Consider the following 27,769-nt stretch of genomic DNA (forward strand, 5'->3'; position numbering starts at 1 on the left):
TGAAATTGAGGAAATAATTTTAATTGATTATTTGTTCAGGTCAACAAGGATAAACTATTAACATAGTTTTATTTCAGAAATGTGATCAACAGATTTTTTAAGTAAAATGTTTTTTTTTTGTTTTTTTTTAGAAAATGTTTGTGAGGACAATATGAAATCAAAAGCTACTTTTAGCTATTTAACGAAAAATGCAAGATACATCGTTTTCGCTGCCTTAAAAATAAATTTAATTTTTTTTAATCCTATCATAAACAATATTTTAAAAGAAAAAGATGAAATCTTTTCAAACATTTGAAGGGACCGAAATTTACTCTAAAAAGTTCATCCGAAAAACAGTAAAAACACCCTCTTACCTCGCAGCGGGTGGAAGCTCTGCACGACCGGATCGCTGTTCACCTCGCAAACGTAAACGTCGGTATCGTTGAGGCGGGCTTCTTTAATTAGCAGAACCCAAACGTCTCCGCCGAGCGGTGTCCTGCCCTTGGGTGCTGGAAAATGGAGAGAGAGAGAGAGAGAAAGGGGTGGAAAAAATGAAAATCAGTGAAAAACTACGCGATGATGAGGATGGCGGAGTACACGTTTTAATTATTGTTGTGGCGAGATTTGAGGGTGGTCAATAAAGATATTTTTGAGTAAATCTGAAACTTTTTAAAGTGTTTTTTTTACTTGAATACAACTAATGAAATCATCAAGTTTATTTAGTAATTAAAACAATTCCCAGTATCACCCTGCAACCCTGACCGGAAAAGCAACCTTGAGCGAACAGGAAAACACGAAGCAGCGGCGGAAGTGAATGAGAAAAGTTAGTTTGAAAATTAACTTTCACAATGGCCGTGGGGTCCAAAATGGTAACACGACGACTGGTGAAAAGGGAGCGAGACGGGCGGTCGGTGTTGTTTGTGTACAAGGAAAAACAGGATGTTTGCAGTTTTCCCCCGCTCGGCCGAGGGTGAAAGTGAAATTGAGTTAATTTCGCAAATAATTGTTTCGAGCGGTTTCAATAACATTACCTTCGGGGAATCGAGTTGATTAAGAGAGAGCGAGAATAAACTCGGGGACGACTCTGGGGTAATTTCCCGGATGTCTTTGTGTATGTGATGCAGCAAAACTTGTCGACTTTTATCAGCAGAAAAAAACAGCTTGAATTTTCCTGAAGAAAACTTTTGGTACGTGACTGTGTGGTGAATGGGGTTGAAAGAAATTTTCCGTGGGAAACTGTTTTCTTCTTGCGCTTTACAGCCAACCATCAATCGTGATCAGGTTGAGAATTGTGTCTCGTTTGTCAACGATTCCTTAGAGGTGTACGGGGTGTATAGTTGTGTTAGAGTTGTCCAAAAATTGCATCGAAAATGTGTAACAGTTACCAGATGTTATAGAAAATGTCATAGTATTTTGTGAAACGCTTGGCATAACTCAAATATATGATTTAATAAATTCCATGCTGGCCAAAAAATAGTTAAAACTTTAAGTTGAAACCTGTGCAAAAAGTTCCTAGTTTTGTGATAAATTGAGGGATTCATGTGCAACACAAGTCTCTCACTTTTCTTTTAATTTTAAACATTTTCTTTGTTATGTATCATTTGTTTAATTTTAATTTACAACTTTGTAAAAAATTTGTTCTAAATGAAAAAATTACCCTTCTGGGTTAATGAAGATTCGAAAAGTACTTTAAATTTCCCTTAAAATGAAATGTTCCAAAAAAAATTAAAGTTAAGTAACAGAAAATGGCAGAGTTTTTAAAACTTTTTAATTTTTTTTCGGAATTTCGAATACGCCATCAAATCGGGCGTCTAATTTTACATAAAAGTCTCTTTGACACCAAATTTCTATCATATGCTTTTTTCAGGCTGCAAATTATTGAAAACATGTCTTTTTTTGCAAGTTCAAAAATGAAAGGGGTCGTACCGCCCCTCCGTCACGAGATATCAAAAAACGGACCTCGGATTCGTGATCAGGGACAAAAGTTACCCTTTAGGACTAAGTTTCACGCAAATCGAAGAGGGGTCGGGGGAACTGCTGTGTGAGTTGGCGGAGAATTACCCATCTAAAAGGTCTAATAAAGGATTTTTTTTTGCATTTTGGGTGTGTTTGAACACCGCAGACTCAAAAATGGAATCTTATCTTTGTTCAATGTTTCACTAAGCACTAAGACTGTTTTCTGAGAGTACCAAAAAACAATATTTGACAAGGCTTCAAGGTTAACATGCAAAATTTCATCATCCCGGTACGAGAATCGAACTCACGACTAGAGCGTCCAATTTCCCGAGGTTACAAATTTCCCGGGAAACGGGAAATTTTCAGCCAATTTCCCGGGAAATCCCGGGAATTCCCGGGAAATTTAAAATTTATTGAAAATTGTTATGATCTTGGTTTTAATTAATATTATGCGACAAAATTGTATAGGACATCAACATTAATGGTTTAAATAAGTGTGAAGATCAATTAACAGCTTGACTGCATGTAAAAAATCATTCGACTACAAGAAAATGTATTTTGGTATTTTTTGGTGAGAAATTTTAAATTTGCCTCTGTGACCAGTTTATTGAAATGAGAAAAAAAATCAAGCAGAAATTATGTTTTTCGTGACAAATACTGGTTTCAGCTCTTGAACAAATGGTAAAGCTTTTTAGTGTTGGTTTTACTCCAAACAACCCAATGTTTTCAAATATTTGAAGCAAGCTTTGAATATATTTTTGAATTTTTAAGAACAAACAATAGAAAGTAATTTTTCAATGTTTTTTTTTTGTATTATCATGCAACATGATTTAAATTATATGATAAATTAACATCATTCCACAAAAAGTCTTCTATTTTTCACATTCACACTCACTTTCACACCTGTAGTTGCACCAGTGCTCCATAATTCTTTTACTTTAAATTGTAATTTCTTTAGTACTAGGTATTCAACCAATTGAATTAATTCTTTTTGAACAAATTCGATTTTCATCTCATTTGATCATGGTAAACAAAAACGTAAAAAAATCTCAATTTTAAATTGGAGGTAAGGAGTTTAAATTGTTTTGATGAAATAACATCAATCTGTTAAAATCTTACCTAATTGTAATAATTTAATACTCATTAAGCAAGATCTATTCCCAGTTGCTTCAAAAATTAATGTTATTAGAAATAATTCTGATATAATAATTACTGATAATCTGATTTATTATATAAAAATCAAACAATACATTTAATTAAACAAAATCATGTTGAATTTGTTCATTTATTGTTTTATCAGAGCATTTTCAAAAAATAGTTCCAAACATTTTAGAAAATTTATACTTCCTCTTGAATTTCGGGAATTCCCGGGAAATTTACAAATTTCCCGGGAAACGGGAAATATTTTTTTTCGGGAAATCCCGGGAATTCCCGGGAATTTTTTTCCCGGGACGGGAAATTGGACGCTCTACTCACGACCTCTGGATTGGAAACCCAGCACGCCGCTAGTCAAAACCCACCCCCTACCGGTCAGTATTTCCAGTGAGTAGAATTATTCTTTGAAGGGATCTGACTTTGCCGAGCCAGACAGGAATCGAACCCATCACCTTCCGCTTACAAGGCGAAACCCATAACCTCACGGCCACGGAAGCTCGGCGCAATGGAGTTTTGAGAGATTTGATTTTTTTATTCGATGCCTCTGTGCTCTTTTATGCTAACTTGATAGGTATCCCAGCAAGCTCAGTATATGAGAGCACAGAGGCATCGAAATATGTATGTATGTATGTATGTATGTATGTATGTATGTATGTATGTATGTTTTCAGATTTTTCAGAAATGTTGAAAAAATAATTGATAAATTTATTGAAATTATTTGTTTCGAGAAACGCATTTGTATTTTCTTCATAAATACAGTGAATCTAGGTTTGATCGGGGTCTGTTTTTCTAAATATCCATGAATCTCTGAAAAAAAAAAACAAAAGTTGGCATGGTATTGTGTCTTTTTTTGCAGTTAATAAAAAAATCAACAAAACATTGAAAAGATTTAAAAAAATAGTTTAGTTTATAAGATCACATTTAATAGTTTTCCAAAGAAAAAAAATTACTCAGGAATCTAAAAAATGAAGGAAGGGCAAATACAATAAAACTTAAATATTTATAATGAACACAAAACGTCTTGTTACTAGAAGATATTTTGAGTCATGATTGAATTACTTTTAAACTTTTGAATTGGTTATTGTTTTTATAAATCAGTAGTTTTTTTGTTAAATCATATATTTAATTCTTTAAATTGGTTTTGATGCATTGATATAATCTTTTTATTATCATTTTCTTCTGAATTGCACATTTTTTTATAGTTAATAAAAACAAAACCATTCTTCGTTATGCTTGTTACTCAAATTGGCAAGTAAAGTTTTGATATAAAACCATCCTAGTAGTATTTATTTTGTGTTGGATTTAGATTATTTTTGTCCCACTCAACAAGCAAAATAAAAGCCTTGGTAAAAATATTTACAAATATAAACAAAACATTTCTAACGTTTTCTTCAGTTCATTATCATGCTCGTAATCTCAGCTCCCATTAAAAAAATAGTTTAGTTAATAAAATCACAAAAAACACAAAAAATAACTCAGGATTCTCTATAAAAAAATAAGGAAGGAATAATATTTAAATATTTATAAAAAAAACAGAAAAAGTCTTGTTACTAGAAGTTATTTTGAATCATGCTTGAATTACTTTTTTGCCTTTGAATTGGTTATTATTTTTATACCTCAGTAGATTTGTTTTCTGTTGAATCGTAAATTTAACTTGTCCAATTGATTTTGATTGCTTTAAAATAATCTTTTTAGTAACCTTTTCTTCTAAACTGCAATTTTTTTATAAAACATAAAATAAAACCATTTCTCGTTATGCTTTTTATTCTATTCGGCAAGTTAAGTTTTGATTTTAAAATGTTCTGATTGTATTTATTTTGAGTTGGATTTAGATTGTTTTTGTCCCACTCAATAAACAAAATAAAAGCCTTGATAAAAATATTGACAAATTTAAACAAAATAACAAAATCTTTCCGTCGCGAACTTCTCCGTCAATATCTCGTGTGAACTCTCTCAGCAGAGCGTAGCGAAAAAGATTTACCGGTCTCTATCTCGTGTTTACAATATCTCGTGTGACACTTTATTTCATCTCAACATGATAGTTTTTCTATCCTAATTTGCAACGCTGATCTTTGGTATTGATAAAATTTCAATATTTCTACAAAATCAGGGTTTGTAGTAAAGTGCAATCGATGATGTTGCCCACCCACGCACGACACACGTTTATGTGTGTGTGTGACGATGGTACCGGCAATCACCGTTTTTCAAAAAGTGTCAATCACGTACTTCCTGCTCTATCCTTCTAGGGAAAGACCACCACCGTTGACTCTTTGGTATCCCTACAAGTGTGGGAGACGACCTCACCGTGAGTGATGATGAGGACGCTGATGGTGATACCCAGGTTGGGTTCGTCGTCACATCCGTTATCGATACGGGTAAACTGTAGCTAATCGGGGAGGTGCCGGTGGTGGGGGATTTGGAAGAGCGGTTGACAGCAGATGTGTGGGGAGGGATACTGTTCTGGTTGATTGAGGGTTCTCCCCAGGTGGGAATTGAACACCGTACTGAAGATGTTCAATTTTTGGGCAGCTGGTGGAAAGAGTGATTGGGGCGCTTTTGTTGGTAATTGAACCAAATGAGTTTATTGATGGAGAAAAAGAAGATTGAGTTTTAAAAGTTTTTCAATTACCAAGGCTACTTTGATTAGTGATCTAATAGTCTACTTTGTCCTGCTCACTATTCTAACAAACAATTTTTCCAATTAATAAAGCAAACAACTGCTTATCCTCAGCTAACAAATGATTTTTGTTCCACATTCAATTTCTCCCTCCTATTGACTTGATTGGTGCAGGAAATCAGCGCAATGTTTTCTTTTCCCTCAGATTGATTCCCGAGCAATCACGGGCAGCCCCGGGACAGGACAACCGCGAATCAGCGTCCGGTCCGATTTGCTCCAAACAATCAGCTTTCATTAAGCCATTTCCGCCAGATCTTCGCGAAGTCAACCGTGATCATTCGTATTTTCCCTTCCAGCTCCTGGTCATTCGGGGAAGCAGTCTACCGACTTCGTTTATCTAGCGTGTAATTTATTCCCAGGGACAAAGCGCCGGAACCGCCAGCTTGCCAGCCTCTTCCTAATCGTCCCTAGCTGGAGTTGGAGAGGTACAGCTTTGGATTACAATTCAGAACATACAGACACAACGGTGGGGAAAAAGGGGTTGTTTTGGGGGGACTTTGACTTGATGATCTCACCAGGGGGGCAAATTATGGGCCACGTGTATGCTGGGATGGGTAACAAGCTCATAAAAATGTTTATTAGATGCTTGGAATGTTGGTAGGATGTAATTACACCTTCTGGTAGAAGCACTCGTTCTCCCTTTAAACAGAAATTAAGTGGGTACTAAGCACGTGGGTAGGAACATAATTTGTTCTGAGTACATTTTTAAAGTTGCAATAATGATAAATATAAAGCTGGCATATATTTTCCCCCAGACTTTGTTGGGATGCTTCAATAGTTAAAGCAAGGCAACTTCTCCTCGCGTTTCAACGTTGAATACGATACACGAGTTGGTTATCTAAAGGATTTGTATCAAAGTTGACCATTTTAGCAAACTCAAAGGAAAACTGCCATAAAGCCACCAAACAATCCCAAATCCAACCACCTTGTTAAAAGGCACCTCAGCTCTTCGCAACCTGGGCCAGCTCTCTTCCTGGAACTGCTCGTCAAAAAGCCGGCTCTTTTGCAGCAGGTCCTTTGAAATGTTCAACCCACGTCCGTCCAACCCCGGCGGGGTTAGTTCTGCAACGCGAGCTTTGTAACGATAGTGAGTACGAGCCGCAGAAGAAAAAAAAACCGAGCCAAATCATTGTTGTAGCTTTTTTCCTCCCGGACTTTCTCAGAACATTTACCGGAACAATGATTAAAGAGGTACACACAACAGGCCCCGGTTTAGCCAAAGAGTGAAAAAAAAAAACGCTCCTAAAAGGCAAGAAAAAATGCTTCACAAAAGAACGCTAATTACTGCCTTTGCCCGGGAAGGTGTGTGTTTGCCATCAGCAGCAGCAGCAACAGTGGAGAAAAAAAAAGCTTCTGGACCAAATTTGCAGCTTTCGTACTCGAGTGCAACGGAAAACAGCTGGAAGTGCTCGAGAGAAGGGAACGTGGGTTGCTGCTGCTGCCTGCTAGAAAAGTGCCCTCTTGTTATAACGATCCAAGTCTCAGCGACCGCCGCCGTCGGCATTGTACGACGATGCATGTTCCGGTTCCAGTGCGACAGTGTGTCCTTGTCGGGTAAGGCTTGGTGCGGGGTGAAATTGGACAGTGACTAACAAGCAAAAGTTGAAGAAATCAGAAATATCCTTTATGGTCTATATTATGGCTACTGTGTGTCTTCCGTCATCTGCTTTTTTGCTTTCTATCTTCTGCCCTCTACCTTCTATCTGCCTTTTACCTAGGTCATCAGCCTTTTTTCTGTTACTTTTCATCTTCCCTTTCAGTGTTTTCGTTGTACTGTCTATAGCTTTCTTCCTTCTACCATTTGCCATCAGCATATTGTCTTTCTATCTTCTGCTTTCTGCCTTCTATTTTAATTCTAGTTTCTGCCCTGGACTCTTCATCTTCTGCCTTCAACCTTCTGCTTTCAGCCTTTTATTTTTTGTGCTTTCCACTTCTCCCTTGTGTTCTGTGCCTTTTTTCCTCTTATATTTGTTTACTGCCTCTTACCTTCTGCCTAATACCTAATATTTTTTGCTTTCTGTCTTTTGCCTTCTGTTTACTGCCTATTGCTGTCTCCCGTCTGCTTTATGGCACCTGCTTTCTGCCCTCTGCTTTTCCATTTGTCTTCTGCCTTTGGCCTTTGGTCTATTGTCCTCTTGTATTTTTATTCGGTATTTTACTTTCAGCTTATTTTGTCTTGTAACCTTCCGTTTACCCCGTGTGCTTTCTGTGTTCTGTCCTCTGATGTTTGCACACTGCTTTTTGGTTTTTAATTTTTGTCATCTACCTACTAAATTCTGTATTTTGCTTTCTGCTTCCAACCATCTACCAGTTGCCTTCTATTTCTAATTTCACCCTTTTGTTTTTTGCCTTCCTCTTCTCCCTTGTGCTTTGTGCGTTCTGTCCTCTGATGTTTGCCTACTGCCTTCTATCTTCTGCCTTGTGCCTTCTGTCTTGTGTCTTCTGCTTTTCGCCTTCTACTTTTCGCCTTCTGCGTTTTGCCTTATGCTTTTCACCTTCTGTATTCGGTAATTTGTCTTCTGCTTTTTGCACTCAGCCCGTTGTCTTCAGCATTTTATGTCTTCAAACTTTCTGTTTTATCTCTGGTGCTTTCTACGATCTGTTCTCTTATGTTTGTCTTCTGCTTTCTGGCTTCTACCTTCTGCCATCTGTGCGGCCGCAAACTGCCTCCAGGAAATCACCCACCACGTGGGAGTGATCACGGACCGCGACGTGCCTCTTGCTTGTCCGCTTGCTGAGATGCGACTGCCTGACTGACAGCCGCACGCTGTCATCGAGCAGTTCCCTGTTGTCACTGCGAGAGTGCAATAGGCACTCTCTACATAGACTGGCACGCTCTCATGCGTGTGCCCCACACATCTCACTTCCTCTCTAAAATAAAATAATTTGATGTAATGTAGAATTGCACATATTACATTTAAAACTAACATCGACAAGTATCTATACAAATGTTTCGGATAAAAAAAGATCCTTTGTTGTGTTCCGGTATGGCGAATACCAATTTAACACTTAGGGGTTTTTTTTGTGTTCGCCGCGGAATCTGACTGCCACTGGATTATTAGTGCAGTGCGCGGTCTGATTGATCCATACAGGCTGACAATATTTCTACCACCACGCACCGCATTTTCTCTTATCACTCGCCTGCCTAAATACATTTTTGATCAACGCTTGTTAAAATAAATTTCCTTCGCTAAGTTTTCCGAAGACTTCAAATTTCGCAAAAACTATAATTCTTTTGTCATTTTTCCCTTTTCACTTTCCGCTTGCTGAGATGCGACTGCCTGACTGACAGCCGCACGCTGTCATCGAGCAGTTCCCTGTTGTCACTGCGAGAGTGCAATAGGCACTCTCTACATAGACTGGCACGCTCTCATGCGTGTGCCCCACACACCATCTAACTACTACATTCTGTCTCCAGCCTTTTGATTTTTAGCCTTCCATCTTCTCCCTTGTGCCTGGTGCGTTCCTCTAATGTTTACCTAATGCCTTCTACCTTCTGTCTTCTACGTTCTGCCATCTACATTCTGTCTAATACCTAGCACTTAATACCTTATACCTTCTGCTTTCTGCCGTTTGTCTTCTGCCTTTTGCCTCCTGCCCTTTTTTGTCTTCTAACCTTCTGTTTTTCTCTTATTCTTTCTGCGATCTGTTCTCTGATGTTTGTCTTCAACTGTCTTCTATCCTTCTGCCAACTACATTCTGTCTTCTGTCTTCTGCTTTCTACTATCTACCAACTGCCATCTATTTTCTTACATCTTTCTTAGGTTTTTACTTATACCTTCTGTCTTCTGCCTTCTGCCTTGTACCATCTGCCTTATGTCTTCTGTTTTCTGCTTTTTGTCTTCTGCCTTTTACACTCTGCTCATTTTCTTCTGCAATTTGACTTCTGCTTTTATCTGCGACCTTTTTTGGCTGAAGTCCTGAAGTTCGCTTTCTGCTTTCTTATTGTTTACCTTCTACCTTTCGCAATCTACCCACTACATTTTGTCTCCTGCCTGCATTGCACCATCTCTCAACTGTCTTCTGTTTACTAGCTTTTACCTTCACAAATTCCTTTAAGATTAGGGCAAAAAAAGTTGTCGGAAGGAAAAATGTTGAAAAAATGGTAGAAGGTTGATGACAGTAGGTAGACAACAGGTTGCAGCCATAAGACAAAGGGTTGAAGACAGTCATTTGGGAAAAGAACTCAGAAAAAAATGGTAGAAAACAAAATGCTGCAGGTTTAAGGCAGATGCCCAAATATTTAAGGCAAAAGGCAGAAGGTGGAAGGCAGTAAACTGTAGGCAGTGGGTAGAATATAGAAAACTAACAAGAACAACACAGAAAAAAAAAGAACAACACAGAAAAAAATGATACAGTGAAACCGCTTTTTACGCGGTGCTTTACGTTTTTCTAATTTGTCGATTTCTCTGGAACGACGCAACATTTTCGCAATCTTTTAAAAGTAATTTGCAGGTTTTGTGCAGATCTACAAAACGCTTTTTGAAGCTTTCAAAAATATTGTATGGTTTAAGAGAAAACGACGAAATAAAAAGCGTAACGCCACCGCTTAAAAAGAGGGTTCTCTGTGATAATATTCATCAGGAATGACAGATTTTGTGTCAAAAAAAAATGTTTAATTTCACCTCAGAAAATGATGAATTTTCATCAGTTTTTGATGAATATTCATCAGGTTCACATTTTTACACATTGTTTATGTAATATTACTCAAAAAAGAGGTAATATTCAACCTACCAAATTTTCAACATTCCAAAATTCAACGTTTTTTTGTGGGGAACAGGAACAAGAAAAAAAACAAAAAGCAGTCATTAGCAAGCACAAGATAGAATACAGAAAGCAGTCAGCGAAAAGCATACTCAAGGAGATCATAAGTGTTTAAGGCAGAAGCAAACAGTTAAAGGCATAAGCCGAAGGCAGATGCATAAGTCATAATAAAGAAGGAAGCAGATTGTTAGCAGAATTTGGAAAGTAAAAAACTTATGGTTAAAACATACAAAAAAAACTAAAAAACTAAAAAGAAATCATATTACTCATGATTAAGACAGAGACCAGAATGCGTCAGGCAGTAGACAGAAGGTAGAAAGCAGTAAGCTGTAGGCAGTGAGCATAATTTAGAATACAGAAAGCTAAAAGATAAAACAAAAACAAGCAAAAAGCAGTAAATAGCAAGCACAAGATAAAAGACAGAAAGCAGTCAGTGGAAAACAGACTCAAAAAGATCATAAGTGTTTACGGCAGTAGCCAGAAGGTAGAAGTCAGAAGCCGAAGGTAGAGGCATAAGTTAGAGTATTTGGAGAGTAAAAAGCAGATGATTAAAACATAAAAAACAGAAATTTATCAGTCAGTCAGCATAAAACTTTCTTTTTGAGATCATGAGAGTTTATAGAAGTTCACTAACTCAAAAGAAAATTAAATAAATCCAAAGTCAAAGTCAACACTTCCAACTCTGTTGTCAGTTCAGATTTCAAGCGGACCCCACCTCCCACAAAAGAACAAACTACTAAAACGCTACATCTCACTTGTCGATGTTGTCCTAGCAGAGCTGGAAGGTAAGAAGGGCAAAAAAAAAACTCTCTAACAACCCTTTTCCTGAGCGCCTCGTCCGTCGCCGTGGCCCAGAAGAAAGACGTTTTGCGCAGCCTGGAAACCTGGAGTCCTGGGAATTCAAAAAGAGTTCTTGGTAGTGGGCTGGGCCGTTGGTCGTGGATTTCAAAGGGACTCACTTTAAAAGACGCGTGTTGGTGTCAGAGCAACAATGCATAAAGTTGTTTAAACACACTAATTGTGGCACTTGGCAACATCAAACAGTGTTTCTGGTTTTAAGGGGAATATTGTCGTTCAAGCGGAGATTTGGAATTTTTGAATTTGAGCAGAACTGGTATTGATTTTGGGAAATTCCACAACCGTGAACAATTTTCATTTGGGAAGCAAATTTACTCCATTTAAAGAGCAATGATGGGAAGTATGTTTACAAACTGCAAGCAAACTTCCACCACTTTCCCAAATACTGACAAACGAACCGTTTTTCATCGTTCGTAGAAAGCTTTTCGTCCGCTCGCTTTTCCGACCAGCAGAATGCTTGAACTTTCTCCTCCCCCACACACGTACACAATTTCCAAACAAACATATCGTCAAACCCAAAAACCCATCAGCAAAATGTGATGAACTTCTCGTCCTCGTTCGCTTCTTGCAGCGTGTCGTATAACTCATCGGAAGATATCAGCTGCACGCAGTTTGTTGCAGTTGGCAGAAGAAGCGAAGCAACAACAACCAGTGCCGCAGCAGCAGCTGTCAGTCGCCGATGATGAGCTCCATATAGTCACAATTTTAAGCCCCACGCACATCGTCTTTTGGTGGGGGTTGTGAGAAATGGGGGGTTGAACGGTCTCCAGGCAGTTGGCAGTCAGAGGGCAGAAGGCAGATGACAACAATAGGTTGAGAGTGAATGGCAGAAATTAGTTAGCAGAATGTAGTAGTCGAAAAGCAGAAGGCAGAATTAAACTTTTAGTACCGTCAGTGGGGGTGACTATGGGTCAAAAAACGATACACCTCTCGTAATTTCTTAATAACAAAAACAATTTAAACAAAATCGAAAATCTTTCAACGTAGATTTGTTCTTAGATAGTTTACTGACATTTTCCCAAAAAATTGTGGATTTTGATGAACACTACCTTGAATGCCAATAGTTTGAAAATTGACCCAATCTCACCCCTTAGAGGGGGTGACATTGTGTCAAATGAAACTAAAATGATGCTCAAATACAACGATATGGTAAAAACAAGTCATCCAACAGTATTTCTTGTTCGAGAAATCGTATTGACACGCTACAATGTTTGAAGTGGAGATTTTCAAACATTTGGGTACTTTTCGAGCAATTCTTACAGAAATATTAGAAAAATGATTTCTCGAGAGGTCATTTTTGGCCAAAAACGTACCGCAACTTTAGACATCTGCCAAAATAACAGGATTTGTTCTAGGAACGAGATTTTTTCAGCGAAGTCATCTTAAGATGTCCCTTACACAACCCTTTTAACGGAATTCAGTTTCAATGAGAAGAACCTGAGAAATAGTAAAATCCGTAAAAAATCACTTTGACCCAATCTCACCCCCCAGACCCAATGTCACCCCCACTGACGGTAGTTGAATCGAAACTGATTATGAATCTTTTTTTAGTCAACAGAAGATAGAAGTCAGCAAGCAGAAGACAAACAGCTCATGATAAAAGATAAATGGCAGAAGGCAGAAAGCAGATAATAAAAGAGAAGCAGAAAGCAGAAGGCAGAAAGCTGACGTAAGATGTCAGATGGTAGTAAGCAGAATGACAGAAAGCAGAAGACTTAAAGTGAAAGGTAGACATCAGAGAACAGAATGTAATAGGCAAAAAGCAGAAGGTAGAATGAAACTTTTAGTAGCTGCATCAAATCTGATTATGAATCTCTCAACAATTAAAAGAAGGTAGAAGTCAGCAAGCAAAAAAAAAAACTCATAAAAATAGATAAGAGGCAGAAAGCAGAAGACAGAGACAGAAGGCATAAAGCTGAAAGCAGATGTCAGATGGAAGTAGGCAAAAGGCAGAAGTCAGATGACCGAAAGTAGAATGCAGAAAGCAAAGGCAGAAATCTGAAAGCAGGAAGCAGAATGTAAGACGCATAAAGCAGAAGTCAGGAAGCAAAATGAATGTATAATACATCGTTTTTCAATCAACAGTTAACACAAGTTAGAAAATAGAAAGCAGAAGACGAAAAGCTAATGTAAAAAGACAAGAGGCAGAAGTTGGAAGGCAGAACGCTGATGGCAGTAGGCAGAAGTCAGGAGATGGCAGTATACAGAAGAAATATGGCAAACATCAGGAGTCCGATAGTAGAAAGCAGATAGCAAAATGTGGAAAGCAGTAACTAGAATGCAGAAGTAGCAAAAGAGAACTCACAAAGCAAAAAGGAAAGGCAGTAAGCAGTCAAAGTTGAGAATTCAGACCAAGAATTTTCGTGACGTCCATTTCACCCCACACTTTAACACGTTCGCAACTGTGTACACATTGTGTACACACGTGTGGGGCGACGACGTATCATCGAGCCCACCACACCAGCCAACAGTCACAGTGCAAGGATTAAATGCAGCACAGTGGGAACAAGATTGTTTGTTTTCCATTTTCATCCGCAGCACATCGGCACCGAAGACCGGGCTTTTCACTTGGCTCGGTGATTGGTTGCGCGCTGGATAGACTCTTCCAAAGGGGAGTTTTCTTGTACAAGGACGAGGACGATGGCCGGATGGCATCCAGCTCTTGAAACTCACGCGCGTTGACTGATTGGAATGCCTTTGGGATCGAAAAAGTTGCAATCTGCGAGCCACAGCCACAGTGGCAATTCTCTCTAGAACAGAGCTTTTCGGAGTGATGTAGGTGGCAGTCATCAGAGAATTCACATGCGTTGCTGGTGGAGGAAAAGTGATTTCGTAAAACCTCTTGTGAAAAGCAATCTCCGACGACAAGTGCAAATGCTTCGTAGTGGTATCATTGGTAGGTTGACCCGTGCGGAATCACGTTTCAGGCTGGCAGAAGAAGCTAATAGAATTATGGCTGCGAAAATTGAAGTTTGGGCGGCAAAACGGATTTTCGATTTGGTTCTTGCATTCCTGACTTTTGGTGATTGAATCAGAGCTGAATACGATTCTTGATTTGACTTCATCATTGGCAGACATTTTAACAGCCAAGCTGTCAAGCAGTTAGGCAGTCAAGCAGTTAAGCAGTCAAGCAGTTAAGCAGTTAAGCAGTTCAGCAGTCAGGCAGTCAAGCAGTCAAGCAGTCAGGCTGTCAAGCAGTCAAGCAGTCAAGTCAGCAAAAAACTTTCATTTTAACACGCAAAATGTCAGTTTGCTTGACATTTTGAAAAGGTGTCCTACTTGAGAGCCATTCCCACCGTGTCCAGAGAGTCCCTTGACAAACTAGCTCCTGCCAGTACTGTCCGTCCTTCTCCGCCATAACTAACACAGGTCAGGACAAAACATCATCGCGCTGAGACGGACAGCAAACATAAATTAAGTCCAAATGCTAATGCTCGTTGGAGCTGCCTGCAACAACAAACTGTTTGTGTGTTTTTTTCTGCTGTTCACACTGACTTTTGACGAGCTGCATGCTTCCCTTTGCATATTCTATGACCTCGGGCAGGACTTGATGCAACAGACCGTCCCGGCAGAACACACTCTCGAGAAGCGCGCAGTCGGTAGCTACTTGACGGACGGGTCTGACGGGTCAGAACAATAAGTTAACTTTCGTTTACACTTTAGTGAAGTGGTGGATATATTTTATGCATTCAGGGAGATGGTTGTGGTTGAGGGTTATCATCGGAATCTTTTTCCAAATATAAGTAGATCCAAATTTATTGAAGAATCCCTGATTCTTTAAAATAAATAAATTCTTAAATTTGTACTTTTCTGGTGAGGGACATTTTCCCTAAGGGTTTGTTCAAATATTACGTCCAGAGATTTTCAGGATTTCAGACCCCCCCCCTCCCCCCTGTCACGCACTTTTCCTATACCTTTAACATGGGCTGTCACAAACCTCAGACCCCCCCCTCCCCCTATTCATGGACGTAATTTTTGAACGAACCCTAATGTCGTTTTGCCGAATTGAAAAAATGATCTAATTGTGAAGAAAAAGTCAGTAAAATTTCCGTTTTTAAAAATTAAATGCAGCCAAAATCTAGTTTATCAGAGCATAGGAGAATAATGTTATTAGCCATTCAAAAAGGCAATTAAACTCTCAAATAACTCCTGATTACTTATTACATCGCAGAGCCCCCTCGCCTTGTCGCCCGTTCCGGAACATTTCCCCTCCTAGTGATAACGATCTTCCAAGTGTCTCGTTCCATTTGTATCGTTAGCAGCCCTAGACTCCCGCTATCCTCGAACGGGGAGGATCATTTTCATAATGGACCGGTGACACTAATTTAATACTTTTTAATTAAAACTGGCGAAGAAAGTCATTGAGCACCGTTTACCTTTTTCGGGGCTGGAGGCACATTGTGATCTTCTATTGTGTTTGCCACGTAATTTAGCCTGGCAAAGCCCTGCCTGCCGATTTCTGCCAGTGTTTCAAGTGCAAACACTGTGGGAGTATTTGTTTTGAGAGCACTCTTAAAAAAATCTAAATAAAAACTAAATTTACTCAACAATTCTTAAATAATCAAGTTTCAAATTCAAAATTTTAAATTCACAAATTCAGTTTCCGAAAAAAACCTCAATTTTCCTCCGTGCACCTCCCTTCATTCTAACGCTCACGAGCATGGTAATGAGCAAATAACATAACTCCTGGCATACTTCGGGTGCTAGTTTTCCATCCTCGCACCTGGATGAACCCTGCAGGCGAGGGTTCACGGCGGCGTTATTTAATTTGGCAGGAATTTCCCGCCAACCATGACTTTAATGATGTGCCCCGAAAATTCTACAACCGATGAACGGTTGGAGCAAAATTTGAAGTTTGTTTGTGAGCGCATTTTTAATTAAATTGTAGAGGAATTATTGATATTTCAGATGAATGTTACATTCCTTGCTTCAAAGTTGAAAATTTCTTTTAATGTGCATGCAACTTTATTTCAAACACACGTAGTTATCATTGGAATTTGAACTCTTTCCAAAGAACTAAACCAAATTATCTCCTAAAGCACAATCACGACCTGGCCCCATATCCGTGCCAACTAGTAGTCTCACCTTAAGGCTATGGCTATGCTACCGTTGCTCGTCATTGCCGGGTTAATGAGAAACGATTATAGCCGTTGGAAGGGAGGAAGGCTGAAATTGTCCTCACACCTTACATTTTCGCTGATGCTGGCGCCGACAGGCACGTGACAAAAAATAATGGCACTTGCAATGACGGAAACGGAATGACGGGTGGTGTACATTACAGTAGGGTGACTTGGAGCAATACTTAATTTTATGTGCCGCCTCTATCAACAAAAAATCTCTTTGAATATTTGTTCATCCATGCCAAAGTTCTAAAAACTATTTGCTTCTATTGCCAGATTTCAAAAAATATATAATTGAATAATTGTTTGATTCGTCAAATTTACTAAATTTTCTGTTTCAAAAAGAAATGATTCTAATATAATCATTTCTTATTGAACAGAAAAAAAGTTGAAAGGTGAGAATTTGGTAGATTGAATTTTTTTAGCAATATTACATTAAAAAGGGTGTGAAAATGTGAACCTAATGAAAATTCACCAGTTCCTGATGCAATATAACACATCTGAGTAGAGGTGGGCAAAACCGCTCTTTTTTAGGAGCCGCTCATTTGCGTTCGCTCATTAAAAAGAGCCGCTCTTTTGAACGGCTCTTTCGTTCTTTTTCAAAATTTTGACGAAAAGGTTTTTTTTAAGAATCGTATGATTATATAAGTTATTTCATATTGGACTTCAATAAATTATTTGATAAAAAAATCTGAAAACGAGAAGATGCCCTTGAAAACCATAGATCTCTGTGGTTTAATGGCATCCAAACTTAAATCTAGGATGCTGGATAAATTCCTATTAAATTGCGTTTATTTCTGCAAGAATTGAACTAATGCTTATATTTTAATTAGAGAAAATATTCTGTGAATTCTTTTCTACATTTTGATTTAATCGATAAAGTCTATAAACGCTAAAGTTTAATCGGACAAAAGGATTTATTTTTTCCAAAATTTCTAAATTCTAAAGATTTTTGGTAATATTTTACAAATTATGCAATTTGAAATGCTCAAATTTATATTCCGGTAATACTTTAAGGTACAATCAGTTCCACAATAAAAAGTTTTTTAAAAGTTTGTTTAGAATCCATTTACTTTTGGAATTAATTTTTATAAGCATTGATGAAATATTTGAAATTGCAATTTATGTTCTCAAAAATAAATTTAATACATAATTTTTTGGGAAATTCAATAAATTATTTTTAATACAAAAATCATGCCATCTTGAAACGGTTCTTTCAAAAGACCGGAGTTCAAGAAAGAACCACGGTTCTTTTTTTTGTGAGCCACGGTTCGTTCGCTCTTTTCAGTGAACCGGCTCTTTGAGCGGCTCGCTCTTTTTTTTCCCACCTCTACATCTGAGCAATTCTCTACCAAAACCGGAAATGGATTTTATTTGTATTTTTTGATTTGGCTCATACTTTGTGGGGGCCTTCCCTATGACCAAATAAGCTATTTTGTGTGATTGGTTCATCCATACAAGTCTCCATACAATTTTGGCAGCTGTCCATACAAAAATGGTATGTAAATATTCAAACAGCTGTTTTAGGGGACAAAAATCCGCAACTTTTGAGCCATAGAGAAACATGAGCATGAGCATGAGCATGAGAGATCACCCATGGTTGCTGAACAGAACCGTAATATCCTTTCAGCACTACTGATCATAGGCTTCGACTATCAAGTGGTGTTTCCCTTATCAACAGCATGTATGAATGCGCCAAAAAGATAAAACACCATGATTGCTAAAGCTAGATCAGTTGCGAATATGTAACAGTCATTGGCCACCAACGGCGCCCGCCATGTCAGTTTGTAGATCTCGATTTTAAGGGACGGGAATGTTAGTTAGCGCAGGTTGCTACTAGGGCAGCTGATTTACTCAGTGCTTACACCCCACAAGCGCCAGGAACCTGAAAATTTGTTAGTAGGATAGGGTGCTTGGTCAGGATTCATCATAGAAGATGATGATGCGACCCAAAATCATAGTGTTAGTTGAAAGGTATTATATATTATTCTCAAGGCATACAATCGGATGCTGCGGATGAGACATTTCCCGTTTAACTGTTGTTAAATTTTTAATGAAATGGTTTAATCTTAGACAGCCGGCTGTGAAAAGATAAAGCCAAATAATGTTTATTTATAGAATGAGGTGTTAAACGCAATGCTGCAATGATAGCGTAGTCTGATTTTTAATTATATAATCATTTAATTCATAAATTTGTTATGGAATGGACGATACGAACTCAACCATCAAGTGCCTTCCGATCTTCTTTCTGTTAGCTAGATGAGGTATTGATTTTCATTGCCTCTCGAGCTACGATGCTATGGACAGGGCTTAACACACAAACAACCGACGTCGAGCCCTCTGAGCTACGGAGCTATGGGAAGGTCTTTTCAACACAAAAAAGACTCGCGCACCACACAACGTTCTTGATGAATCAAAATATTTTTTACGCGATAAACCTAACGAGCTCAACCGTCAAATTGCCTTCCAACCACCGATGAAGAAGAAAGGGCTTTAAGCACACCGATTAGTATAAATAAATTCCAAGATCGATCTTGTTTTTTTCACGATCGCGAATACAACACAAAAAGAACACCACAAAAATCCATCTCACAATCCTGATTTGTTTTTTTCACTTTGCACACGGTGTATTTTTTCGAGACCTCAATGTTAAAAAAATCGGTATGTCTGATATTTGGCACCGTGAAAGAAGGGCTCTTTCCCGACATTTTGCGTTATATACCGAAATATTTCGTCGGGGGGTCTAGTGCAACTTTTTTTTTTGAAGATTATTTTTCGATTTTATGGGATATTTGTTAAAAGTCACAGGAAATCGGTGCATTCATGTTGATATCACTCAAACTTATGAATATGCCTTGGGGACTATATTTGACCAATATTTGACCTCCAATAAAAAAATCGAACCAAATTTACCAGATTTCTAGCTTTCTTTTAACCCCAAAATCCAAGCTGAAACCCCGATACGACCGAAAGTAAATTTTTCTTTGTACAATTTGTCATGAAATAACAGCATTGCCCAGATACAAATTTGAGCATTAAACAATGCAAAACATAGAATTTATTTAAAAGCTGTTTATTACCCAATCCTTCAACACCCCAAAACCACCATCAATCACAACAGTTTTCTGAACAAGTTCCATAAAAGTATCACTTTTGGTTCAATATAAGCAGAGATATGTCCAATTTCCTGAAATAAATAGTGCCTTTCTCCAAAATTTCTTAATTTAATTACCTTTCACACGATGGGCTTTGCCTACTGAGCTTTGTAATGAATGCTATAGAATAATTTTATTAATTTCGTCAAAACTTGTTATAATTTTTACGTTTTAACAACATATTATCATCATAAAAAATATCTTAGTAGGCAGTGCCCATCGTGTGAAAAGTAATTAAGAGGCAGTATTTGTAAATATTGCTCGGTTTGTTCTAGAGGTCGTATCGAAGTGCTCCGATTTGGATGAAACTTTCAGCGTTTGTTTGTCTATACATGAGATGAACTCATGCCAAATATGAGCCCTCTACGACAAAGGGAAGTGGGGTAAAACGGGCTTTGGTCCAACCAAAAAATCTTATTGCGCTGTAAACTTCATCAATTCAACTCTCTTAGATGCATTGAAAGGCCTTTTGAAGCACTTCAAAATGTGTCATAGACATCCAGGATTGGTTCGACTTTTCTCTTAGCTTTTGCAAATTACTGTTGGAATTAATTTTTTAAACCTCATTTGCACACTATGCCTGGAAATACGCCAACGCGGTTTCATATTTTTTCGATTTTTCTAGAACAAACATTTTACAACGTTTTGTTTTGCCCTGTAGGCCGCCTTAGCGGCACTTTTTGGTCTCAATTTTGTCATATTTGGAATCCTCGGACAATTTCACGTAAGTTAGTAGTATTGGAGTTGCAAATTTGATTTGAAAAATAATTAAATAAAATATTTTTGAAAAAAGAAATAGATCTTATTTACCCTGTGATCAATACGTCAAATGCTGTATCAAGTAGGCGAAAACCTGTTTTACCCCTAATCCAACAAATTGTTAAAAAATATTTTAATTCATTCTAAATGGCAATTTTTCCAATCAAATTTACAACTCCAATACCTCTAACTTACGTGAAATTGTCCGAGGATTCCGAATTTGACAAAATTGAGACCAAAAAGTGACATTATGGCGGCCTACAGGGCAAAAACTAACGTTGTAAAATGTTTGTTCTAGAAAAATCGAAAAACTATGAGAAAAACTGCGATTGGCCAAAAAGTTATTTCCGTAGGCTTATAGTCCATGTAATTACCTATCTTTTGACCTATGGGAGTATGGGTGTTGGAGGCTGTTGCGAAAAGATATTAAGGTTTTAAAAAAATCCATTTTTGACAGTAATTTGCAAAAGCTAAGAGAAAAAGTCGAACCAATCCTGGATGTCTATGGCACATTTTGAAGTGCTTCAAAAGGCCTTTCGAATGCATCTAAGAGAGTTGGAATTGATAAAGTTTTACGGAAATGCGAGCAATTTTAAGATTTTTTTGGTCAAACTTCAAAGCCCGTTTTACCCCACTTCCCTTTGTCGTAGAGGGCTCATATTTGGCATGAGTTCATCTCATGTATAAACAAACAAACGCTGAAAGTTTCATCCAAATCGGAGCACCTCGATACGACCTGTTACACATTGGTGAAAAACTCGTTCTTAAATTAAGAAATTTTGGAGAAAGGCACTATTTATTTCAGGAAATTGGGCATATCTCTGCTTATATTGAACCAAAAGTGATACTTTTTTTATGGAACTTGTTCAGAAAACTGTTTTCTACAATGTGATTGATTCTAAAATGTTTAAAAATGTAATGGTGTTATGTGGCCGAGGATTGAAAAAATAATTTTTGGAACCTATTGGGTAATAAACAGCTTATTAAATAAATAATCTATGTTTTGCATTGTTTAATACTCAAATTTGTATCTGGGCAATGTGTTGCTGTTATTTCATGACAAATTGTACAAAGAAAAGATTTACTTTCGGTCGTATCGGGGTTTCCAGCTTGGATTTTGGGGTTATTTCAAAGAAAGCTAGAAATCTGGTAAATTTGGTTCGATTTTTTTTATTGGAGGTCAAATATTGGTCAAATATAGTTGGATAGAGTCCCCAAGGCATATTCATAAGAAGTTTGAGTGATATCAACATGAATGCACCGATTTCCTGTGACTTTTTTTAACAAATATCCCATAAAATCGAAAAATATTCTTCAAAAAAAAAAGTTGCACTAGACTCCCCGACGAAATATTTCGGTATATACCGCAAAATGTCGAGAAAGAGCCCTTCTTTCACGGTGCCAAATATCAGACATACCGATTTTTTTATCATTAGTTTGTTCTAAAAAATACACCGTGCATGCACACAAACACAACCATCCGCTTGTACTGGTGGAACATATCTTCTCCTCGCAGCAAAGAATTCACGACAAAAATGCGAAACAACTTTTGAGCCATAGAGAAACATGGTCAAAAAATCTGCCGCCGAGTTATGAATTTTTGAAAAAAAACAGTGATTTTTGGAAAAAATCGAAGTTTCATGCAAAAACAAGTTTGACATTATTTTTTAATGCAAAATTGAAATTGCAATCGAAAAGTACTTTAAAGTTTTTGATAAAACATTTTCACTAAAAGTTTGATTTTGTGAAAAGTTCAGTGACCAAAGTTTTAAAAGTTCTGTGTTAAGAGACATTGAAGATTGGACTTCGGGTTGTTGAGATAGAGCCGCTTTAAGATAAAGAAACACGAAAATTGAAGTTTTCTTAATCTCACCAAAACAACCCACCATTTTCACGAATGTTTCATGTATTAACATTGATAATCGGACCATTAGTTGCTGAGATATCGTCATTAGAAAATGGTGGGTTATTTTGGTGAGATTAAGAAAACATCAATTTTCGTGTTTCTTTTTCTTAAAGCGGCTCTATCTCAGCAACCCGAGGTCCAATCTTCAATGTCTCTTAGACAATTTTATAGCAAATTTTCTGAACTTTTCAAAAAAAATATTTTTAGAAATGGTCACTATTTTAAAAAATTGAAAAACTGTAAATATTTCACAAAAATCAAACTTTCGGTGGCTATATCTTGAAAATGGAGCCCTTTATCAAAAAATCTTTAAAGTACTTTTCGATTGCAAATTCAATTTTGCATTAAAAAATAATGTCAAACTTGTTTTTGCATGAAACTTCGATTTTTTCCAAAAATCACTGTTTTTTTTTTTTCAAAAATTCATAACTCGGCGGCAGATTTTTTGACCATGTTTCTCTATGGCTCAAAAGTTGCGGATTTTTGTCTCCTAAAACATATCAAAAAATCTCGAAAATCAAAAAATACTTATTTTAGGAAATTGAGTTTTAGTGAAAAAAAAAGTTGATAAAAAAATCTGCAATTTTTTTTCCGTGTACCTATTTTATTCTCAAAAGTCCTCAACAATACCTACAACTTTGCCGAGGACACCAAATTGATCAGAAAATTCACTCAAAAGTTACAGCTGTTTGAATATTTACATACCATTTTTGTATGGACAGCAGCCAAAATTGTATGGAGACTTGTATGGGTGAACCAATGACGCAAAATAGCTTATTTGGTCATAGGGAAGGCCCCCACAAAGTTTAAGTCAAATAAAAAAATACAAAAAATAAAAATGGTCGAAATCGGCCGATTTCGTTGAGAGTTGCTCAATGAAAGGCCACCACCAAGTGTGTGGGTGCAGCTGTTCTTTTTTTCCCCAGCCTTGACGTCGATAAAGCAGTTTATTTTTGTTCGAGCTTTCGGTGAAATGTTAAATCAGCATCACTGTGCGCCACTTGAAATATTTCTCAAGGGAAAAGTGCTGATTAAATGTTTTGAAGCATTATTTGCTGGTATTAAATGCCAATATAATGCTGATTTAAAACCGCTATTTAGTGCCTCGCGGTTATTCGGGTAGTATGGACAACTTACAAGGTTGTATGGAGAAACCAATTATGCAAAACGGCTCATTTGGGCGTTAGAAGTTGATAGTTGTTTCATCCAAATAAAAAAAAATGTCCTGAAAAATACAAAGAGCTTGGCATTAAGGTAAAATCAATTAAAGAAAACATTGTTAATTACTTAAATTTTTAATCCTCGATTTTTCCTTTTATTTTTCAATTCAAGATTAAAACTCCTGGCTTCTTCAATGCATCACATTGCATATGGACATAGTATTGACGGTCTTTACACATACAATTGTTATTGCTATTTTAATTAAAACAATAACCTTATTGAAATCCAGTCCAGAAATTTGAATAATTTAATAAAAATCACTTATGTGCTAATTTCTACCATAGCTTTATTGTTTGAAGATTTTCCCACATAATATTTCAATATGGAAAAAAGTGAAAGTAAATTTCTTTGAAAATTTATTAGCATCATATTAAGGTAATTGAGCACCACCCTGACACACTCCCATCAGAAAAAGTGTTTCCCCCGCTGAAAATGTATAAATCTCCAAATACACCTCCCCAAAAAAGAGGGACACTCGCGGCATGACAATGGCCCGATGCCCCTCACGGTAAGGTACGGTAGGTACTCACAATCATCGTGCAGAATGCTGATGCGTTTATCGCTCGTAACGCGGCTCGTGCCCGCCGCCAGGATCTCGTTGGGGCCCTTGCGCCACAGGACGGTGTCGTTGTTGTACGGGGTCATCACCACGCAGGTCAGCAGCGCGTCGTCACCCTCGTGGACCACCGACGGGCCACCAGTTCCTGCGGGAAGTAAGGAAGGAAATAGATATGCCATTAGTTGTCCGTTAGATTTAATGAACCCTGAAGAAAATGGCATTTTGTGTCAGGTGAGCCGAAACGTAGTTCTTTCTATGGCTGCCCTTATTCTTAAAGCTGCTGTTTTTCTAGAAAATTTCCCGACATAAAGATTTTTCCAGCCTCTTTCTTAACTTTCCTTTTAAAGCTTCTCAGCAACAATTGTCAGCGAAACAGTATGTGTGTGCGTGTTGTTTCTTTGTGCGGTTTTATGTAAATCGCGCGAGGGTGTCAAGAAAGAAAAACTCGCTCAGAATGTGTCACCGAAATTATTCAGAGGGGAGAGGGGGGAAGACAGGCCACATATTTCACCTTTTCCCATCCATATATTAAGATCGCTCGAGTGCTTATCTCGTGTAGCAGCAACAAGATTACTTTAGGGCCGATAAGGGGCTGTCTGTTGACTCTGTTGCTGCTGTTCTAACTGCCGCTGAACTGTTGACGTTGTTGGCGGGATAATCTTCATGTTTCTTGAACAAAAAAAAAAAAAGATTCAAAGCAAGAATTGGGGGAACTTTGCGAATAAATTTTCATAAATTAAGAAAGCAGTCCGCCCTCCCCTCCCTTTCAATCGGGAAGGGGATTTCCGGGCAGTCTCTTGCTGCCCGGACCCCGACAGGAAGCATCATTAAACGGCGTTGTTACGAGAGTTTTTACTGGAAATTACTGTCAATTTGCGAGGAGCCGTCCGCGGAGCACAAAGAGCGCCCACGATTTGACACCGCGGTGGTGGCTTGACACTTGTGGGATGATGACGAGCGGAAAGATTTGCCCACTCGCAATTGAAGCTTGATCTCGGAAGTATAAGTGGGGTGCTGCGTGATGTGAATTCTTAATTTAGAATTTTAGAACATTTTTTAGCACGCTGTATCTTTTGCCATGAGCAAGACTTTATTTTCTTCGAGTAACTTATAGCAAATTTTCTTAATTTCAACGCTATTTTATCAATTTTTAAATAGCAGTAAAATCATGATAAAAAAAAAATTAAGAACCAAAAAGATGTAATTTCCATGCAAATTCCCATTCAAAATTTAATTGCTTTACGGAACACCGGGTCTGCTCAGATCGTTCCCGAATTTAGGGGGGTTGTTTTGAGGCTTGATTGTGACCACCAAATAGCTGTTCTGCATGTCGAGCCATAAAAGTTGTAGAACAGGCCTAAAACTTCTAATAAAAAACGGAGTTAAACAAGATAACATGAATGAAAAAAACGACATAATGTTTGAAAAGTATTTGCAAATGCCTAAATCATTGAAAAATAACGATTGATACTGTAGTATGTTAAATTGTATAAGAACTCAAACATCAAAATACTCTAATTTGCATGGTTTGGGTATCAAACGACGTAAAATGTGTACGGAATTTTATTGTATATCAAATCAGGATTGATTTCAAAAAGACGTAACCTTGCTTGAAAGCGATCTAGGTTATTACGTCCCATTATAATGTTTTGAAATTGAAATTGAATTGAAACACAAAATTTTCACAAAATAGCGTATTTTCTCGAAAATAGTAAAATTTTCATAATTTGCAATATGGTTATCATACGACGCAATTATTTAATGTTAAAAACTAAACTGTTTTGTTTCTTTTTTTCAAGATTTACAAATAACCGATTTTTTATAGAAAAAAATTTGTTAACTGTTTCATTATGAGGTATATTTTTTAAATTAATTAAATTTGAATTATAAGGCAATACAGGAATCAAACTACTTAAAATTCGTTTAGATTTTCACTGTATCACAATTTTTGATGTGATATTTTTAAAATTTTCATAAAATACCGTATTTATTGAGATGCGAAAATTTAGACATAAATACTTTTTTGACAAAAAATCATTTTTTGTGAACTCCTAATAATCGTAATGAAGTGAAATATTTAACAAATTTTAAGTCGTTTGGTACCCCTATTGCAAAATATGACAATTTTAATATTTACCAAAACACAGTATTGCGTGAAAATTTGAACTTGTAACATTTAAAATTGTAATTAAGAGATAATCTTTTCATCTGCTTCATGTCGTTTTGACCCATGTTGCAAATTAGATACAGTTATAATACAGTGAAAATCTACATGAAATTTCGTGACATTTGATGCTCAAATTGCAAAAAATAATAAAAAAAGTAGTATGTGAGCAATTCTCTACCAAAACCGGAAATGGATTTTATTTGTATTTTTTGATTTGGCTCAAACTTTGTGGGGGCCTTCCCTATGACCAAAGAAGCCATTTTGCATCATTAGTTTGTCCATATAAATTTCCATACAAATTTGGCAGCTGTTCATACAAAAATGGTACGTAAATATTCGAAAATCTGTAACTTTTGAAGGAATTTTTGATCAATTTGGTGTCTTCGGCAAAGTTGTAGGTATTGTTAGGACTATTTAGAAAAATAGATACACGGAAAAAAATTTCCCGATTTTTTATTAACTTTTCACAAAAACTCAAATTCCCAAAATACGTATTTTTTGATTTTCGAGATTTTTGATATGTTTTAGGGACAAAAACCGCAACTTTTGAGCTATAGAGAAACATGGTCAAAAAATCTGCCGCCGAGTTATGATTTTTGAAAAACTGTGATTTTTGGAAAAATCGAAATTTCATACATAATTTTTGATCTTCATTGAATTTGCAATCGAAATTAACAGATTTTTGATAGGCCCCGTTTCAAGATAGCCATACGAAAGTTTGATTTCAGCGAAATATTTGCAGTTTTTTTTTAAAAATAGTGACCGAGTGACCATCTCTAAAATATTTTTTGTTCAGGCTTTAGCAGAGACCTGTTCAAGAGACAATACAGCGGCGAAACACGAAATTGAAGTTTTCTAAGTCTTACCCAAACAGCCCACGATTTTCTAATGACGATATCTCAGCAATTAATGGTTCAATTTTCAATGTTAATACATGAAACATTCGTGAAATTTTCCGATCTTTTCGAAAAAAATATTTTGAAAAAAATTAAATCAAGACTAACATTTCAAATGGGCATAATATTCAATGTTTGGCCCTTTTAAAATGTTAGTCCTGATTTAATTTTTTTCAAAATATTTTTTTCGAAAAGATCGGAAAATTTCACGAATGTTTCATGTATTAACATTGAAAATTGAACCATTAATTGCTGAGATATCGTCATTAGAAAATCGTGGGCTGTTTGGGTGAGACTTAGAAAACTTCAATTTTCGTGTTTCTTTTTCTTTAAGCCACTGTATCTCAACAACCAGAGGTCCAATCTTCGGTGTCTCTTAGACAATTTTATAGCAAATTTTCTGAACTTTTCAAAAAAAATATTTTCAGAAATGGTCACTCATGGTCACTATTTTTAAAAATCGAAAAACTGCAAAGTTTTCGCTGAAATCAAACTTTCGGTGGCTATATCTTGAAAACGGGGCCCTTTATCAAAAAATCTGTAAAGTAATTTTCGATTGCAAATTCAATTTTGCATAAAAATGAGGTCAAAAATTTT

General features: G+C 37.0%; 1 protein-coding gene across 1 annotated transcript in view; it reads right to left on the reverse strand.

Annotated features, from left to right (window-relative positions):
• Positions 1 to 27,769, reverse strand: part of LOC6043172 (Ig-like and fibronectin type-III domain-containing protein 1) — a 304,229-nt gene that overhangs the window by 31,895 nt on the left and 244,565 nt on the right. Inside the window, exons 4-5 of the mRNA XM_038257502.1 lie at positions 24,081 to 24,254; positions 354 to 488 (exon numbers count right to left, since the gene is read on the reverse strand). Of these exons, the coding sequence (XP_038113430.1) occupies positions 354 to 488; positions 24,081 to 24,254 (309 nt within the window). The remainder of the gene's footprint in view (positions 1 to 353; positions 489 to 24,080; positions 24,255 to 27,769) is intronic.

This window comes from Culex quinquefasciatus, chromosome 2, assembly GCF_015732765.1.
Source record: "Culex quinquefasciatus strain JHB chromosome 2, VPISU_Cqui_1.0_pri_paternal, whole genome shotgun sequence".
In the NCBI taxonomy this organism is placed as follows: Eukaryota; Metazoa; Arthropoda; class Insecta; order Diptera; family Culicidae; genus Culex; species Culex quinquefasciatus.